This window comes from Oreochromis aureus, linkage group 1 (genome assembly GCF_013358895.1).
Source record: "Oreochromis aureus strain Israel breed Guangdong linkage group 1, ZZ_aureus, whole genome shotgun sequence".
NCBI classification, from domain to species: domain Eukaryota; kingdom Metazoa; phylum Chordata; class Actinopteri; order Cichliformes; family Cichlidae; genus Oreochromis; species Oreochromis aureus.
Window position 1 is genome coordinate 21,786,759 of NC_052942.1, and position 13,614 is coordinate 21,800,372.

At 40.1% G+C, this 13,614-nt stretch overlaps 1 protein-coding gene across 1 annotated transcript in view; it reads right to left on the reverse strand.

Annotated features, from left to right (window-relative positions):
• Positions 1 to 2,160: 2,160 nt before the first annotated feature.
• mrvi1 (murine retrovirus integration site 1 homolog) overlaps positions 2,161 to 13,614 on the reverse strand; it is a 37,430-nt gene continuing 25,976 nt past the window's right edge. Inside the window, exons 23-35 of the mRNA XM_039610555.1 lie at positions 12,375 to 12,806; positions 12,159 to 12,237; positions 11,519 to 11,636; positions 11,361 to 11,391; positions 9,286 to 9,426; positions 8,940 to 9,071; positions 8,097 to 8,247; positions 7,847 to 7,896; positions 6,955 to 7,086; positions 5,534 to 5,595; positions 4,780 to 4,890; positions 4,526 to 4,654; positions 2,161 to 3,113 (exon numbers count right to left, since the gene is read on the reverse strand). Of these exons, the coding sequence (XP_039466489.1) occupies positions 2,951 to 3,113; positions 4,526 to 4,654; positions 4,780 to 4,890; positions 5,534 to 5,595; positions 6,955 to 7,086; positions 7,847 to 7,896; positions 8,097 to 8,247; positions 8,940 to 9,071; positions 9,286 to 9,426; positions 11,361 to 11,391; positions 11,519 to 11,636; positions 12,159 to 12,237; positions 12,375 to 12,806 (1,731 nt within the window). The 3' untranslated portion in view covers positions 2,161 to 2,950. The remainder of the gene's footprint in view (positions 3,114 to 4,525; positions 4,655 to 4,779; positions 4,891 to 5,533; positions 5,596 to 6,954; positions 7,087 to 7,846; positions 7,897 to 8,096; positions 8,248 to 8,939; positions 9,072 to 9,285; positions 9,427 to 11,360; positions 11,392 to 11,518; positions 11,637 to 12,158; positions 12,238 to 12,374; positions 12,807 to 13,614) is intronic.

Sequence of the window (13,614 nt, forward strand, 5' to 3'; positions counted from 1 at the left end):
TCTGAGCCAAAAGGCACGGTTAAATAGAGGTGATCATGCTCACTGGGATGTGTGGGGACTGTCACTGCCAGAGAATAACGGAAAAGGAAGAAGGAAGTAGTGCACATGGGTCAGATCAAGAGCCATCCTATGTTCTGGGAGCAGGGCTCAGGAGATGAGAAGTTAAGTAATACATCAAAAACACTAATCGGCAGAAATTCAATAGAAAGGGAAAAAGCAGCGCACACGTGTTCCCATCCAGCATTTTTAATGTGAAATGTTGTTAAACTTGGATAAATAAGTTATGTTTTCAGGTTCAACTGCAACCAGTATTTTTACAGGCACAAATGTTTTTATATAAACACTCACATTTGCTTATTAGAATTCTCTTTTGAATCTTATTACATCAAAAAAGAAAGTTTAATAACATAGTTTGATTAAAGTGAAAGTACAAAAGGTGGGATTTGCAGTAGAGTTGTGAAAGTTTCTGAAAACCATGATGTAATACACTCGAGAAGAGATTTTCTTCTGTCCTGATGATTTCCTCTCTCTGGGAAATTCTCAGTCGTGTGTGCGCGCTTATTATCTTTGGTCTCCTCAGATGAGCCTTTGGCACGCGGCCTCCCATTTCCACAAAAACATTTCTCCGCAAGTCCCGATGGCAGGAAATGACGCAGAGCCTGCTGACGAAGATGCAGCAGGGTTTTTGACAGATGTGAGGTGACAGTGAGGTGACAATCTGGATTAGAGCAAGAATGCTCATCGTACATATTACCTCTCTGAGAGTGGGGTTTGCATATCCTTAAAGTCGTTATAGAATTAAACTAAATTAAGCTATAAGACTTTCAAATGGGAACACAATGGAATTTCCCAACAGTTCTTGGTGAAAGAATTTAGACCTTTTTCCAGCAAAAGTATCCTGACTGAATTACCAGTTAGGACACTACAGCCAGAAGATGTTTATGTTCACTCAGATAATGGCACATTTCAACTGACAGTGTTTGTTTCATTCTTGTAATTTTTTTAAGTGTTATTTTTTATGCCAGATAAACAGTCAAGACATAAATTAATTACAGTCCAGCCACTTGCTGCTGCCTCTCGACTCTGCCGGCTCAGTCTGAATTGTTGCCACACAGACTTGAGAGGGCTATATTATATATAGTGAATAATAAACTCTTTTTCTCAAAACTCCATATATATGAAACCCGTAAAGCACAGGTGTCAAACTCCAGGCCTCGAGGGCTGGTGTCCTGCAGGTTTTAGATGAGTCCTTGATCTAGCACAGCTGATTTAAATGGCTAAATTACCTCCTCAACATGTCTTGAAGTTCTCTAGAGGCCTGGTAATGAACTCATCATTTGATTCAGGTGTGTTGACCCAGGGTGATATCTAAAACCTGCAGGACACCGGCCCTCGAGGCCTGAAGTTTGACAACCCTGCCGTAAAGAAAGGAGATTTAAAAAAAAGAAAAGTCTTATATGTGCAAGTAAAAGTCTTTGCAGTACTTGATGGGATAATTTTCGCAGGACTGTGTGTTGCCTGTGTATTCCTGTGCAGCATGGCCTCTGTTTGCACGGTTGCATCTGAACAAAGCACGGTCTAGTTTTGCATTGTGGATACACACCATCACACCACACACGGACCCTGTAGCATAACTACAGCCCCTTAACCTTATCGACAATTACATTCTAACCCCTAACCATAACCCTGACCCTAACTGCCCCCTTTTTTAAAATGTTGTGGACATTGGCAGGTTTTCTTCTGCATTGCAAAACTATATCATAACAATGTGATTGGTTAATTGCAATGTTGAACCTGGACCAGCATTGATTATGATGATCCAGGAACAACACCAATATGGGGATATCAGATATTTCTGGAACAGAGTGGAGATATTTGGTCTTAATGCACAGCTCCATGTTTAGTGTTTGGTGAAAATCAAATACAGCAGACCTCAGTTCAGACCTCAAATCAATGTGGTGTGACCTTAAAAAATCTGTGCAGGAATAAATGCCACAAAACTCGATGAAATGGATCAACACTGTAAAGAAGAACGGGCCAAAATTCTGACACTTCAAGTTATTGCTGCTAAAGGTGGTTTTACAAGCTACTGAATCATTGGCTGTACTTAATTTTTATAGCAACGCATATTTGTTGCTACTGAAATGACTAGAGAATATATTTCAGGCACTTTTTATTTAAAGGAGAGGTGGCAGACCATAAAATGAACAGAGAACAGACAGCACAGGCGGGCACACATGTGCAAAGACAAAAAAAAAAAAAGAATCATGACGTCTAAACAGTGCTCGCATACAAGAAAAAAAAAACTCTCAGTGCTCTGAAGTAACAATCAAACATGGCACAAATGAGAACCATGAGCTGAGTATTGCACTTGAAGAACTGCTGTGGAATGTGCTTACATCTGAAACATTCTTTATAGAAAAAACAACAGATAAAAACATTTTTTAAAATATGCATTAAAAGTCTCTCAGGGACTTCATTATCTATCAAACCTGAGAGATTCTATTGTGTAGATAAATATACAATGTTTCTACTGTGGCATTTAATGAAAAAGTGCCATATTCAGCATTCAAAGTACCAGAACCAGAATGTATAATTACAAGATCTAATTTAATTAAATATCTATTTCAGCACACAATATAATTGGTCCCTAAACAGAATCATCTCTTCTTTTGCTGCAGCAAACATCCTTTCAACTTTCCATTTCAAGCAAAATTATAACTTATCTCTGCTGACCATGAAGAAGGCCTCGCGAGCCATAAAGCCTCCCAAAATGTCTCTGACCCTTGAGTATCGGGGTCATTTGATTCAAGTGTGTCTGATGATATGGTAAACTGGGAGAGACGTGATGTATGAGGTCTCTGTTATTCTGTTTAGCGGGTTCTTTCGTTGCGCTCTTACACCCAGTCCAAAGATCTCCGTCAGTGTCTCACACAGAGTTCCTCTTCCCTTATGTGTCCTCGTGTCGGTTGTAATAGTCACTGAAGAATGAATAAATACTGAACACCACACACACAGCCACAAACAGCGTCAGAGTGAGCCATAGAAGCCGCCGACTCATGGATACCTTGGGACAGAACTCGCTTACAACAGCCAGGACTTCCTCCATCCTCCTGCAAAGATAATAAGCTCATATAGCAGGTGACAAAATATTGGGCAGGAGAAAGTGCTCATTATGGAGGAACAACAGAAGTTTCTTTAAATTACAGACATCATCTAAACTATAAAAAGACAGGGATATGCATGTAAAAGTTATATGCAGCTACAGAACTGTGCAAAAGTCTTGAGCTTTTTCCTGTAATCTTTTAAAGTGGTCTTGAGCAAAAGTTGCCAGACACTGGCTGCTTTTTCACTCATTTTCAGTCCAGTCCTTGTACCTGACTATTTTCTTTCTTTTTCTTGTTTGGACAAATGAATCATTCAAGCATAAAAAAGCCAACACATAACAGGCACATCAACAAAGACCTGACACAGGACCTGAGTTGCTCCATGTACTGTTTATGTTTAGTTTTATGCTCTATTTTCACATGTGCTTCCATAAATCACTGCACCTATTTCCCACTTTTATAGCAAAATATGTCACATTCCCAGGTCTTTGCATGTTTTATGCTTGGACTTATTAATCTTTTCTGTTTTTACGTTTTATACTTTCAGCACTTTCTGGGTTGGTTTCCTTATTTTTATGCCTTTTTAGTTTTAGTTTAGTAATCTAGGTTCTGTACATGGACATTGTTTGTACTCAGTTCATTGTTTCAGTTATCCTGGCCCCTTGTGTTCGCTGCATCTTATTGTTAGGTCTCTGTCTCTATGTTAGGTGTTTTCCTGTTTTATCTTGGTGGTCTTTCGTCTCTTGTGCTTTGTGTGTAATTCTACTTCCCTTGTTGCATCATTTCTAATTAGTTCCAGCTGTGTTTCCCAGCTGTTTCCACTTCCCTCATTACTTCTTGTAGTTATTGTCTCCATTTCCCCTTAACTTTCGTTGAGTTGTCCTTAGCAGGTGTCTTACCTAGCGCCGGTGTTTCCCTGTGCTTTCTATTGTTCCCTGAATGTTTGCTTTCCTCGTCTTAATACTCCTACAGTTTCCTGGAGACTTTTTAAACCTCGGTAGCTGTCAGCATTAAAAGCTCACCTTATGTTAATCTGTCTTAGCGTCTTGCATGTGGGTCCGTAATAAAGTCTAGCATCCCCACAGCAACTCATGAGAGAAATGAGGCGTGGCTAAAGACTTTTGCAGAGTACTGTAGATATAAACTCACTCTTTGTGATTTTAAAAATGTGTTTGTGGTGTTGTTATAATTTTTAATATGTATTTTTGAATAAAATGTAACATTTTGTGTGTAATAGAGAGATTAATCTTCCACTGATCATGAATTATTCACAAAAAGAGCACAAACATGTTTCAATCAAACACGGGTATAAAAAGACATAAGAAGTTGCATTTTCTTATGTGAGGCATTTAATTTTAACCTGGAAATTGGTAATTTGTTGTGCTTGTATCAATACTATCACAGATGAGTGATTTTACCTGCTGTTCTTAAGCCTCTCTCCGCTCTCTTCATCCTTATTTTTTGTTTCCAGCAATTTGTCCGCAGCACTTTCGTCTTCACATTTCTCTTCCTGAAGCACCTTGCCTTGCTTCAGTCCATCTTGGTAGCTGCGTTTGAAATATTCACATTTACAAGTGAATTTGGGACACACAACTGAAATGATTTCTGATAAACAACTGTGTCATCACACTGTCCGTTTATCTACATTAAAAAGCAGAGGAGAAGGCCTCACCCTTTTTGGTAGGCCTCCTCTTCGATCTTTGCCTTGATCTCGGCTCGGAGCTCCTCCAGGTTTACTGAAGGCTTGGCTGGCTCATTTTCCTGCTCCGACACACTCTTTCCACTGCATTGTTTCAGATAGGAAAGAACAATTACCCTTGGACACCGTGACAATCACAGCAGACGTAACAAACACTGCACAGTCAGGTTCCATCACAACACTGCGGGCCGGTCGTATAACGGATGAGACGCAGTGCTGGCTGAGTGGGATGTGCATTCCCGACACCACCATCACAAGACCGATGAGTGCAAACGAAAAACTGTGATTGCACTTTGCACATTTGTTATTGCTATTGCTATTGTCCTTAAAGAACATCTAGCCCAGACACTGAGAGAGCTCTACTCAGGCTGACTTTATAACTACAGTATGATTGGAGCCTTGTGCCTGGACTTCGTCAAACTCTTTCATAAATGTTTAGATTAGTGGATAGCAAATCCCGTAATAGCATATCCCTCAACTGTAGCTTTTTTTTAATCCTCTCAGGTTTATTTTTACCTCACTGGAATTGTTTCTGCACTGTAAAAAACATCCTGAAGGTCACAAAAACAAGCTGAAGTCCCATCTGAGCGCTTTTGATAAAAACGATTAGAAGTTCAGGGTTGAGAGGAACTTGGAATGACCTTGAAAATTAAGCAGTGGCATGCGACTTACATGCAGCCATGTATGTGTGCGTGCAAGTGAAACAATATTAATACAAGAAACATACCATTCTGTTCCTGGTGGTGCAGCCTCTGTGGAGGTGGTGCCTTTCACGTCATTTGCTTCACACTGAGGAGAAAAGTTTTAAAAGAAAATCGTAACCCTAATCTAAATCTTAACAAGAAAACAGTATTTGCTACAATTGGCTTTACTTCTCTGGATGAACATATGCTTTTATATTTAGGGCCTTTTTAAACTTTCTATTTTTGATTTTTCAGTTCCTCTTGGAGAAATACTAATTTCACATTTCAGAAGGTTTTTTGGTACAGTTACATAACCCTTGTTTTTGTGCCATGGTCTGTGTATTTTGAAATATTGTACCCACCTAACAGATGTGAATTATAACTTTTCTCAAAAAAAATGAAAAATGACAGAGCGATACAACAGTTTTAACCAAGGACAGCAAAACAAATCTGACTAAAACTGTGTTGTGAGGACTGCCTCGAATTTCTTGAGCTGACATTGTTTTTAGTGATTGTCCCTTGAGGGGATTCAAGTGTCCAGCCAGGTTCCCTTCACTGTGCCAGAAGAATGTCATGACTTGTTTATGGAATCAAGATTTACTTTGTGAGAAACCAGATTTGACTGACTGCTAAGCCAGGACAGATCTAGCCTTTCCTTGAATTTCCCAAAGGAAATTAAGGTTTTTCTAGCTACGTTCACTTCTGGGGAACCTGGAGAACTCATTGATGACATAGATATGATCAAGATCTACTTGTTCAGAAACTAATTTTGAACTCACTAGCCAGAGATGCCCAATGATACATTGCATAGTGTCCAGCACCCCGTGTGACCTTGTATTGGATAAGCAGAGTACCTGGAGAGAACCCATGCAGATAGGAAGATGCAAACTCCACTTCGTACTTCGTAATCATTGCTTTAATATGAGACAGTCTGATACTTTATGGACTCTCATTTTTAGTTTTCATTGCATTTATTGTACCAGTTTCCACTCATGTCGATGGTCAAATACCTCGAGTGACCCTGCTAAAGTAAAGTAAACGTCCATAGAAGTAAACTTATATATGTCAGATATTTGGTGCTAATATTTTTCTTATAAAGATGAACTATTTTAGCAGGAACTCATTCAGAAACTCCACATTTTTATTTCAATGTGCTACTGAGGACCAATCTAAGAATCAAAGAGAAAAACATTTGTTTGTATCAAGCCATCTGTCACATATGACACATTAAAAAAAGTTTTAAAAAAAGTACTTTTTCCTTTTAAAAACTGTTTGTGTCTGTAAAAATGCCAGCTATATTTGCAGAAATACTTGAGCGGAAGTATTTTATTTTAAAAGAGATGAATATGTTGCCCACCCACTGAGAAACTTTAACTCAGCAGTTTATCTGTGAGCGTGGGTGTCATTGTACCAAATGCTTAATACATCATTTCCCATCATTTCTCATCAGGACAGGAAGACCTACCAGGACAGGAAGAGCAGCACCAGTTGTGGGTCCTGCGTTGGAGCCTTGGCCAGCTGTGCCCGGGGTCTGACCCGGGATGTTAAGGAGATTAAACTTTGGCACCACCGCTACGCTCACCCTGCGTCGAGGCACCTGATCGGGTGAAAAGAAGACAAAACATGCAGCACTGTGTTTTACAACTACAGAGTCACTATAACTTTTATTTTTTGTAAAGAAAAATGAAACAGAAAAAAAAACAGTAAAAACGGGGGAGGATGGGACATTTTTAGGTGTGCTTGCAGCATGACAGTATGGTCATGCTTGCCACCCACTTTGGCGGACGGATTTATCTCTGACCCTTTGGATGGGTCAGTGAATAGGAATCATGGTCCCCAGAGGCGGCGATGGGGACATAATTTATAGGGGCGAGGAGGTTAAGACCATTATTCTAGTCTAGTCTCTTTATTTTATTTATTTATTGTTGTTTAGGGTTCAATTTAAGATTCTTCAGATCACTTTTAGAGCTCTTCATGATCATATGCCTCCCTATAATAGTGAACTTCTGTATGTAACCATATGTAACTACTAGCTCTCTGAGCTCAGCTGATCCTGTTGGTGATGCTTCAGAAGAAGTTAATGACAAAAGGCAAAAGGCGATTGTGCTTTTGAGGTTGTGGCCCCCATGTTGTGAAACTCGCTTAAATGGAATTTTGGATCTGTGGACACTGTTGATAACTACCAACCTGTACAGATTTACTTTTATATTTTCAAACAGCTACAGCCATAAATAACCATGACAATCAGCCAAGTGGTTGAATCTTTGAATTGCTTGTTTTGTCTGACTGGCAGTTGCACATCCAAAACCTTTGCAACAATGTGAAGCAAAAAACAAAACAAAAAATTCATTGCTTACCTTTCCAATGGTGAGGGACATTGATCTAGATGGACGTGGAACTCCATCGTCTTTATAAATAGAGACAAAGAACCAGCATTAATAAAGCACAGTAACCATTTAAATGCTGATGTTTCTCCCAAATCTACCGTAAACCTGCTCAGTAATGCAGCATTAGTACACTCCACGCTGTGGGAATTTCCCAGCAGAATATATGAGTGAAGATAAAGCCAGCAGTGGTGCTGAAAAGGGAACACAAGTGTAATCTTACCTCCAGGGTCTACAGACACTCCGTAACGATTCGAGTTCTGGTTTGCCAGCTTCTTAAACTCCATGAGCTCTGCATGGTCCTTCTCATATGTCCTCTTAAGATTTTCCACATACTGCATCATAACTTCTGTGGCCTTGTTCATACGCTTCTCCTGTTAGACAATAAAACCAGTCTAAGCAGGCTTAAGTTACAGCGTGTGTGAGCACAAAAACAAGAGCTTCCACTAAAAAACTGTACATAGAGAGGAAATCATTCAACGGGTGTCCAAACCAATACCACAATAACCTGTGTATTTATGGATTTGTCCAACATATCTTTGACTTATCCCATCATCTTGCTGATATTTTAAGTGAAGTTAAATGTTTTTAAAGGTGAATTAATGACACTATAAATAAACTGAAAACACAGATCCTTACTCAGATTATTTATCTGATATTATGGGAAAACATAAAACAAGTATTCCTCTAAAAATATCCACACTCATCATGAATGAACAAGAGGAAGCCTGGAAACCATTCACAGATGCTATGTGAACCTTTCATTTATTTTTCTATTATAATTCGACTGCTATTAATAGATTGGTAGCTGTACACAAAAGCAATGATTCATCTGATTGATTTGGGGTTTAAAATAGCTTAAGACCTTTGCTCTTTTCCTGATGTTTTCCTTGGCTGGCCTGAGGTCAGCCATGACATCAGATAAAAATCCTTCAGTGTAATTTAAAAAACGCTGCCAAACAGGCATTCCTGGAGTACCAGTTGTTTAAACAATAAGCTATTTCGTGTATTTTCGCAGCATTTTTCACTATGTATAGAATTCTCATTTCTCTGTGTGTAACTGCACCTGGCGAACTGCACCGACTATCTCTGCTCTGCTGGAGAGCCGTGTGGCAAGCCTGTGCAGCACTGCTACCGTCTCTTTTAGGCGCTGATAGGCTTCGCGCTGCTCCAGGTTCTGCCACATTGGCGCAGTCATCTGCAAGAAACACAACATGTTGTTGCAAATCTCAGGAAGAGAAAGTGTGCATCCTTTATTGCACCTGAATTGACTTAGGCAAGAAAAATATTTACTGTGGGACACGTCCAGGAAACATTCAATAAATGAATGAGCACTAAAGAGCCAGGGGGAAATCTCCTTTTGTTGTAAGTTATCGTCTATCTTACATCAGCCCCAGCTTTCGAGGACCAACCTTTAGCGCTCCTTTGAAGTCTTCTAATTCTTTTTCCGTGTCGTCCTCAGTCAGGTTCCTCTCCCTCTCTGCCTGCTTGAGTCGCGTCTCCAGAGTGTAGTTGTCATTACGAAACGCCAGTGACAGCTGGACGAATGCATTCTGTAGAAAGAAAGCTAATGCAGTTTAACACTCAGATTAAGAAACATATTAAAATGCAGGTGAGCTGCCTGTGATCGCAACACGTGAACTCAGTGTAAATAGTCATAGACGGGAGTCGGTGCAGTGAGAATCAAGCGTCCCTGAAATGAGCATGGGGAACAAACTGTGAGAGTGGCATTTGACCTCTTGATGTTTTGTTATGGTGATCAAAGCTAATCTGCAGAGGTTTTTCCAACATACACGCCTGAGAGGAAATCTATGACCTCTGACTGTCCTGATCCAGACAAATCCCAGAGGGAGCAGCGCGAGAGGCTATAGTCCGAGGCTCACAGCGTCACAGATGCCTGGATTTTCTCCACAGGAAATCACACAGAGTCTCTTTGGACTGATCAGGAACAGAAAAACACTTTCCTGTTGACAGAACACCACCAAAGCCAGGCAGGCAACCTCTGACGACCATGTAATTGTTTTGCATCTCTTGTATAATTTTACAACTTCCACGAGCAACTTTTACCCAAGAATATCCCTGCAGGGAATCATAAAGTTTTTATGATTCTAATCATCTGCTTTGGGAACACAACAGGTTATTACAAACACTTGAGCTGCACGTGAAAAGGCTCAAACCTGAGTGGAACAATCCATCTGCTTCCAGTGTTTGAACACAAGTCACTGTTCAAAGCAAACACTTTACTGCTGGCAGTCACTTTTATGATTTGCTGTATTCTGACTCATGTGTAGCTAATCACTGTGGATAATTTAAAAGGTGCAAGTCAGGATGTTAAAGCAAATATGTCTTATTTGAAAAGGAACATTTGGAATCTGCTAAAGCTTATGTTTCGTTTTTCTTTTCTTTGTTTAAAGAAGTAAATTACATTTTTAAATTGGTTGAGTCTCCGCTCCCTTCAGGCTTTCAAATGTCACATAAGATAAAGTGTCTTTAGCATCTATAGAAACATATTTGCTCCTTTATTTGTGTAAACTGACTTTGTGCACAGAAAATATGTGAATGAGCTTCAGAGGTGCTGTTAGGTGGATTTTGTTACAATCATTTAGCTCTTTTCCAGTCTTTAGACTAAGATTAGTTATCAAACTAACTGCTGTAACAAAATTATTTCCCAAATTTGCAATAAATATTACTTTATGTTACATCCTATCGACTGGTATTATTAGGTAAAATTAGATTTTCACAGATATATCAGTATGTCACTGTCACTGCAGATTTTCCAGCTGCATATTATGATGTAGGTCTCCTGCTCAATTTCAGCCCAAAGGTGCTCAGTTTCCTGTTCTTAGCTGATAGGAGCGGCACCCAGTGTGGTATTCTGCTACTGTAGTCCATCTGTTTCAAGGTTTGATGCATTGTGCATTCAGAGATATTTGTAATGGGTGGTTGTTTGAGTTACTCTTGCCTTCCTATCAGCTCAAAAGCAGTCTGGCCATTCTCCTCTGACCTCTGATATCAACAAAGCATTTTCACCCAGAGAACTGCCACTCACTGGAAATTTTCTTTGAACAGACGATTGTTTGGAAAAACCCAGCAGATCAGCAGTTTCTGAAATACACAGACCAGCCCATCTGGCACTGACAACCATGTTACATTCAAAGTCACTTAAATCACATTTTCTCCTTATTCTGATGCACAGCTTGAACTTCAGCAAGTCATCTTGATCATGTCTGCGTCCCTGATCAATGCACTGAGTGCATGATTAGATATTTTCATTAATGAACGGTTGAATTAGGTGTACCTAATGTAGTGTACACATGCATAAAGAGAATAAGGGCCAGTGTGTCAGTGTTGCTTCCTTTTAATTTACAGACTAAACCCCATTATCCGTCCTCTTATCTAGTTCTTGGTGAGAATATAAATTCATAAAACAAAACCATTTTCTGCGTGTGGTCATTTTTCACTAAAACATCAGAGATCAGGTACCAACCTCAACTTCTTTTTCGCTGAGTGGAGGAGCACTGGAATGAAATCAGAGAATGGAAGCATTACTCAGAAAAGAAATATACACTTCAATAACAGTAACGGTGAGATATATGGTGAAGGTTAAGAATTAAATGTTAACTACAGCAGCAGGTTGTTACACACCAGCCAGGCAGACCCCGATGAAGTTTGAGTTTTCTCAGCATCAAGTCTGAAATGTTGGGCATGGCGTCGGATCTTTCCTTTGTGTCACTGGTAGGCGTGTTCGGTGATGACGGCGGATCTGCAGACACAATGCTACACAAATTAGAGCTCAAAATTATTTCTGGAGAATAATTTAAGTTTAAGGTAATTTGATATCTTTTGTGCAAGCTGACATAAACCAAATGCTGAAACGTAGAGGAAGAGCAGGTAGGAGAGTGTTGTTACTACTACTGGTCCCATATAAATATATCAATCAAACCAGTTCTCACCGGAGTAAATTCCAAACAAAATCTTAGTGATTGGACTTTTTAAAGAACATAAGGGTTATTTCCTGTTTTCATCAGGTGCTCTGTGGTGTACAAGCTTTAACAATGATGCCATCTGCTGATAAAAAAAGAGAACACAAGTTTCCTTTCTGCTACAGTACTGTCAGGGGTGGAACAGAGGTAAAAAAAAAAAAAATGAAAAGAAAAGAAAAAGTCGTCATTTTCTGAAGCGAATCAGGTTTCAGGAAGTGCACACCCTCAGTGTCATTGCTGAACGTGCTTCTGAAAGTACTTTCTGTCTTACACAGGGCAAGAGGGCAAACAAGGAGCGTCACCTTTTTCCTGTTCAGCAGCTTCACTCAGCTCTGGTAACTTTGATCCCACAATGCTTTGGTTTCGCATTAGCTTGTGCTCCTGTGCACACATACGTACACACACACATAAAACATTAAGGCATTTTTATATAAATGTTACAACATTCTACCAAATGAACAGCTGGCACATAAAAAGAGGAAATGATAACAGTAAGACTTGCTGAATTGGTGCTTTACCTCTCTGAGTTTAGACAGCTTCTGTGCACCCACCGGTGGGGTGGGGAAATCCTTGTACCCTGACGTCTTTAAGCCAGCATCCTTGGGCTTGTCTGACAAACTGTCCTCAGCTGTGGGAGGAAAAACCGGGGCTCCATTTCTAGAGTTAAGGCTGCCTACAGCATCCCAGGAAACAGCTCTCATTAGTGGTGGAAAGGCCCCAATAGTCTTAATCTCTGCTGTACACGGTGCCTGTTGAGTAGAAGGTCTGGGCACAGGCTTGGCGACCCCTGTGGCTGGAGTCTGGTTTGGACTTCGACTTGACTCATCTGATTTGTTGACAACTGTAGGACTTTTGGGTTCACCGTTCTTCTGAACAGCAAAACGAGGTGTGAGAGTCCCCGAGGACACTTTCCTTTTGTCAGCTAACTTCCAGTCCACCAACAGCTTTCCCTAAAGTTGGCAAGATATGAGAGAATTACTGTATGTACATTTCATCAGGCATTAAAGCGGCTGGATAACACTCCACTTGGACATATTGGTGCTTCATAAGAGAAGCTAGGGTAGCACTGCAGCATGCTTGTGAGGACAAACTAATAGTTAGAAGCTGAGATTCAGAGTATACAGCCCTGTGAAAAACTGAGTATACCCTCAGTTTTAAGCAGCAGCCATGTGCTACTATTAAATACACTTAAATAACTGATCATCAGCAAGTGTGAGCACCTCTATAAAAGCAGAAGCTTTGTCAGTTCATTAGTTTGTTATTAGTTTATTATTAACGCAATGCCGCAGCTTTTCCAGGAGTGGACGTCCCAGCGCAGAGGTTAGGCCGTGCAACACTTCGAGAACCTAAAAAAAACCCCTGGAGGCTGTCGGTGCAATCCCTCCGCCTCTTAGTGAAAACACATATGGCACAAATGTTAAAATTCTAGCTGACTCCCTTTTTGAGTTATTGCATTCAGAGAGATTTTCGAAGATGTGGCCTCTGACTGTGACCTTGAGTTCAAAGTTACTTAGAACTCATCATTACCAAACAAACTTGAAGCAATGTGATGCAGAGCGGGCCAAAATTCCTCCACAACGCTGTGACAGACTGATAAAGTTGCACAGAATACAATGATTTCAAGGTATTGCTGCTAGAGGCGGCTCTACAAGCCACTGAATCAGGACTGCATAGAGTCCTGTGAAGTGTTTCTTTTTCACATGACTGGACAGCTGAGGTTGATGGGAAATTCATGCTGGTTTTTGGTTAAAGGTAACA